The 6,288-nt window shown below is 37.4% G+C and overlaps 1 protein-coding gene across 1 annotated transcript in view; it reads right to left on the reverse strand.

Moving 5' to 3' along the window:
- Positions 1 to 6,288, reverse strand: part of MMS22L (MMS22-like, DNA repair protein) — a gene marked incomplete at its 5' end in the record, with an annotated part of 67,517 nt that overhangs the window by 20,505 nt on the left and 40,724 nt on the right. The window contains 2 exons of the mRNA XM_010144515.1: positions 3,678 to 3,828; positions 6,226 to 6,288. The exon at positions 6,226 to 6,288 is cut by the window's right edge and continues 29 nt beyond it. Coding sequence (XP_010142817.1) covers positions 3,678 to 3,828; positions 6,226 to 6,288 — 214 coding nt within the window. The remainder of the gene's footprint in view (positions 1 to 3,677; positions 3,829 to 6,225) is intronic.

The raw sequence follows: 6,288 nt of genomic DNA on the forward strand, positions 1-6,288 counted from the left end.
CGTCGTGTGTGCTTCAGTTCACTGAAATTTCTCAAAAATAGTTACATCTTTTTATAGGAGAGATTTCCTGCCTGGGTAGTCCTAGCTGCTTAGACTTTAATGAAAAATGCTTGTAACTCTTTTTTTGATATATGTACATATAAATCCACTTATTTTCTACTGAATTTTTACTCATGCTTGCAACAGAAAGTCAACACAGGTCCCGATGGAAACCAAACTGGTTTCTATTTCTTACTAGACAACATTATTTTTTTTCCCCATTTCATTTAGTTAAAACCAATGTTTTAACCAACCAACTGTATATTTTGTCTGAACATCCTGGCTGAAGTATTACTGACAAAATAAATAGGGAGACCAACTGTAGGCAAATAAAATATAAAAAAGAGAAAAAAACCTAAGATGCCTATGGACTTAAAGCTCTTTGCAGTAACATAAATAATTCCAGCCTTATGTAACCTTGATATACACAGAGAGTCTACCTGGCCCCAAAGTCTCACAAAAACACTTTCTGCTGTAGTCTCGCTCTCTTGCTTGCTGGTAGGTAAGCCCCTTAGGCATCTTCCTAAAACTGGAGAGGAATGTGCTCCTAATCTTTGATAAAGGAAAGAACAATAACCACCTGCTAGAAGCACAAGTGGTTCTTTTAAACCAGTGAGCTTATACACAAGCTTAAAGTTAGTTTAAAGAGGTTATAAATACTATCATGCACTACACGACACAGATCTGGAGAAGAACTTTTAGGCACTACTGCAAAAGCAATGCCAAAGCTTGTGAGCATGCTCCCAAGTGCACAGCTTGTCCATCACAACTTTTATTATCAAAACTGAAATAGCTGATATGCAGAACAAACTTCAATCTTAAAGAGACCAGGCAGAGCTTGCAGGGTGTACAACAGCATCAGCAACAAAATTATCTTTTTACTTTTTAACTGAGAATGCTTGATGTGAAAATTATCAGAGTGCACTAACCATGAACTCTTAAGATCCCAGCACTTAAATACTTTGATAACATTTGCTCTGCTACTGCCTAAGGTAAACACACATGAATTGTGTTACAAAAAATTGCCATCTTACATATATACTGTATGTATATACATATATACATACATATATATGCCATCTTATAGCATATAATAAAATGAGAGTGTTTAGAGTGTGACACCTCTGTATAACTCGACCCAAAAAGACGTATCTTCAGTACTCAGAAGGAAATCTGAATTCCCTATAGCTCTGTTGATGAGGTAGGGACATACCATCACCTAGATTCAGATGCTTCAATTTTTACCTTGTTGGCTTTAAGGCAACTGATAGGGGAAACAGACAGTTGTCCTCGGGGCTGGGCAATCACAACCCTAACAAGCTTAAGGTGCAAAAATATTCGCCTCTATGTGAGTCCCATGCTTCCAGCCAGCGGGAAGATTCAGAAAAGGAGAGTGCAAGAGCATGAGAACTTATGAGGAGAGAGCCAGAAAGAGTGAGAACATACACATGCATAAGCAAAAGACAAATATCCATCATGACTCAACTCTGGAGTCATGCTTTCTCCTGCTAGTTCTCTCGATATGGATCCACGAACCTGACATTTTCAGTTAGTCCATGGCACAACCTGCCATAAGAGGCAAGGTGCTCTCATTCCTTTCTAAAGTGGTAGTTGGATATAAAGGTTTGAATTCCCTTAAATTCAAGAGTGCAAGATCCACTTAACTTGGGTTTTCCAAATCACTGCACAAGTACTCTAACCACTCATCTGAAGTACACCAGGTAACTATCATCAATACTATTTTTAGACGAAATTATGGCAGCAGGGCTGTATGGGGTGCTAGCCACATGTCCATGCTCTGCACTTGCAAATGCAATCGTGCTCCCAAAAACATGGGAATGGGAACGCTTTGGCCGTGGGTCAAAACACGCAAATGTTACCTTAGCCAGCATAGCAATATGTATGATAGCACATATGTATCTGTGGATACATATATAACAATGTCAGGTTCTTAATGAATATTGCTAATGAATACTTAAGTAACTGCTTTCAATCACTTCAGTGTTTGCTGGGGGAACTGGTAATTAGCCTAAAGCACCTAAATTATACCAAAATTCCAGTTTAGGCATCAAAATGCTTTTATTGATTTCACCTAAAGAGCAACAAAATTCAAATTATAAATGGGTATTAATGTTCTTAACTCCTATATCATTCAGCATGTACTAGGTATCTGCAACCTTGCATGAAACTCACCTGATAAAGATCATACAATAGAAACATAGCAAATCAAAGGACTGACCGCTCCTTTCCTGAGTTCCAAACTGACACATGAGGAACTCAATTCAACCCCTTTTAAGACCTCCCTGCAAGAAAGCCATCACCTTATCTTTGCCAATCACACTGAAACGGTCTTTATGATATCCTGATTTATAGCTATGCTTCTTGGTACAATATGTACCCTAAAAATGTGCAACATTTTTCACTTTCAAATACAGTCCGAAATAGGAACACTGCTTCTTTCTCATCTCTCACCTCCCCTGCTTCAGGAAGCGGGTCGGGGGGAAAAAAATAACCTACAAAAAACCAAATCAGCCTACAAACTACACCACAACAACCATCCATCTATCTTAGGGTTCACAGAGGCCTCCTTAAAGCAAATAAAACTTCTCAGATATATAAAATTCTGTCTGGACAGAGTCCTGGGCAATCTGCTCTACCTGACTCTGCTTGAGCAGAAGCATTGGACAAGTTAAACTACTTGATCTCAAGAGTCCCTTCCAACCTAAACAATTCTGTGATTCTGTGAAAATTCAACTTTGGCATGTAAAACAGGAATGTGATAAATTTTCTAAACCAATTATTTAGTTTTAAGCACCCCTTTAGCAGGTCTAAGAAACCTACATGAACATAAATATGCACTCAGAAAGTGTTCCAAGCTTGTCAAAAGGAAAGTTGTAATGCATGCATTTCCTTATGAAAAATGCATGTGTTTTCCTTATACTTTCAATACGGCCCAACTCATCCTCCTGGGCTTCCTGCAGGTCCTCGTTTAGAAGTCAAGATATTTAAACGTTGAATACTTACTATATAGCATCTTCAGGTTTCTGGGATAATAAATATTCTTATAAAAAGTCACCATACATAAGTTGCTGTGTTAAGTGTAACTGGTAAGAAAAAAGTAAGTCCAGTACTTTTAACTTAAAATTTTGAAATTTAGCAGGTGACATTATTCACCTTCGAGTACAGCTAGGGCAGGAGGCTGCTACCTAGCCAAATGCAACAACTGTGCCCAAGTGTAACAACAACAGAAGGGGGTGGAAAACTACAACTATGCAAATTAAAAATAGGTTACGAGTTCTGGTATGTCACTTCGATATGCTACTGCTCTTCACAGAAGTACTTTTCTGAAGGTATTGCCTAAGTCCTCAGTTTCCCAAATCCATTTAGTAACAACACTGTTTCCACTGGGCAAAAATAAGTGGTTAGCTATATAAAAGACATAGAACTTTCTCAACTTGTGTACCCATCTTCCTGACAAATTTTGAGTTTCTTAAGCCAGATGATTTAAAGAAATCTAAAACTTTTAACAGATACAAAGACCTTGGACCATGTTAATGAACTGTTTGAAGCAACATTTTCCACAAGTCTAATGAAGGAATGAGAGGGTGCTGAAAAAACAAGCAGTCACAATCTTTCACCTGTTTTGAATTAGGTGACTTAGATATCTTGACACCAGCTGAGGCCACACCATGTCATCCCATCCGAACAGTTGCATCATTGATAGAACGGGCTGTGGCTGGAGTTCTGATAAGGCTTTGCTGGGCATATCCAAAGCTAAGAGAGTAAAACCTGATGTTACGGAGAGAAAAACGTATCATCACATTAGTGGTTTCTCAGTACATCCCTGTTCTACTAAAAAGCATTGAATATTAATTACGATTAATAATGTGCAGTCTGGGAGTACCAGAAATCTCAATTTAACGCAGGCAACTATTCTAACAGATAGCATTTGTACACATGTTAAAACGTAGCCTCTGTCCCAAGGAGTTTGTATGTCAATATGACACACTGAATGCACACGAGGGAAGGTGGTTCCAAACACATGCAATTTTAAATACATTCCCAAAACCGTAGATTATAAATCCTGAAAGCACAGCTTTACCACCTCTGCAATAACAATATGTCTTAACAACTTGCTTTTCTTCCTTTTTAGCTTTCCTTTCTTGCCTCCAGCTACCACTTCTTCCCTTGTACACACAAGTATTATTATGTTTTACAAGGTTGAGTTTTATTTATTTGCTTACTTATTTTTACACGCTTCTTACAGTGAAGAACTCATTCAGTAAAAAAAAAGCTGGTATCTTTCTATTTGTAGAATAAACTTTCATGTATCAGAAGCTACAGTGTAAAAAAGCACAAGCTTATTCTTGAAAAAAGGATCTTCAGGTAACAGTTGCAGATCTAGAAACTGGAACAGCACCATTGCGCAGTGTTTGTTAATGAAGCATAACCTTTTGTTGTTTGTTAGGTCTACTATGGGATCTAAAACTACCAGCATAAAAAACACAGCACATTCTTTATGCTGCAAATGACAAACACATTTAAACCAAGGAAGAAAATGCAATCTGAAATGCTGAGCAGTTATTAGGTTATAGGAAATGAGAGGCATCAAATGAGTCTAGAAAATTGACTTTGGAGGGCAATGACAAAAAACTGAGCTCACTAGATCCCAAGTTCTCCAATTCAAGCTAAATGTAAATGTAATATTAATTTATTTTAAAAATCATTTCTAATAATGCATGCATTGAGAAGCCGACTTTGAATTAGACAGAAAAGGCTAGTTTTCAGAAACAACGAAGAGGCTCTTTTAATTAATGATGTAGGGATAGACTACCTTAAGCTATGAAGGACTTAATACTTTCTTACGTTCCTCAGAATAAACAAAGGTCATACAGAGTCCCCACTCTGCCTTAGGTGAGGTAGCAAGTTGTGCCAGACTTCTTTCAGATTATCACGTTGTTTCTACAGCATCAGCCATAACACGGGTGGAGGAAAAACGGGAATTGCTATTGCCTGGCAGGGGGAGCAGGAGAGCTGTGACAGCTGCTCTCTGGGCTGCAACCTCTAAGGCGTGGAGCTCATACAGTGTGGGAAGGGTTTGCCTTCCTCTGTAGTACTGCTTAACACATCTCTATAAAGCAGGTCAGAACTGCACTCCCCTGCTTCTAAGCGGAGTTTATAATAGGTTTTTCTTCTTGTGATTTCACTGTGTTAATATAAAATAAAAAGATAGGACACTGCAGGAAATGAATGAAAGTTTTGACATTAACAACCTTTTCCTTTGATTTGTATTACTATTTCCCATACATGCTTCAGCAGTGTGAGACCACTACCATTGCACACTGCCTCCTTCTTTAATGTTATCTATGAAATACTGCAGAGCTGCTTCAAATGAAGGATCTTTTAACTTTTCCATTGGTAACTTGACACTTTTGAGCTTGTAACTTTATCTAATTCATATCATGATGAGAAAAAAAAATTCTATGTATCACTTCTCTCTATATTAGTTAAATGGATACAAGACTTGAGTGTCACTACAGAATACAATGCTAGGTACTAACGTTAAAGATCAAACTGGGATTTCTTTCTATTCACTGCCATGCTGACTTGTTGCACCTGGAGTTCACATACATAATGGAATGCTGTACCTCAAGATTAAAACTCTTCAATGTAAAGCAAGATGAATAATTAAGTATGAAATAGTTTGATGACCATGACTGTGACCGTAAGGGTTCAGCAATTAGTTACATCATCAACCTTTCTAAAATTGTCTTCCAGTGTAAAATATTAGTTAAAATAGTTTGAATCGCAAACATAATGAATAGTTCAACACAGAATTATAATAAAATTCTGCAAAAATATGTAAATTCTAGATATAGTGAAAGAAGTTATTCTCATTTATATTGTAGAACATTTGTAATGTTGATTGTAATCTATGACAAGTAGGGAAGTCAGACTTGTATAGCTTCAAACCCCTTTGGAGCTTTCAACGTGTTTGCATTCTATCAAGTAATTCAACACTACAATATTTCTTCTTGTCAAAATATTTAGTATAGAACCTACTTTTTTGAATTTATGCATACTTAAGATACTACATGGAAGTAGAAATATCCCACACCGCAAAATCCTTGAAAGTCTGTGTTGCAGAAGATAGCATCAAGTCCAGTAAGGAGGGTCAATGCTAACCTGCAGCGGTATCAGCAAGCAGTGGGGAAGGTGGCATCTGTGACATTCTCTGGCTCTTCAAGT

The sequence above is a fragment of the Buceros rhinoceros genome, unplaced genomic scaffold, assembly GCF_000710305.1.
Source record: "Buceros rhinoceros silvestris isolate BGI_N320 unplaced genomic scaffold, ASM71030v1 scaffold10581, whole genome shotgun sequence".
In the NCBI taxonomy this organism is placed as follows: Eukaryota; Metazoa; Chordata; class Aves; order Bucerotiformes; family Bucerotidae; genus Buceros; species Buceros rhinoceros.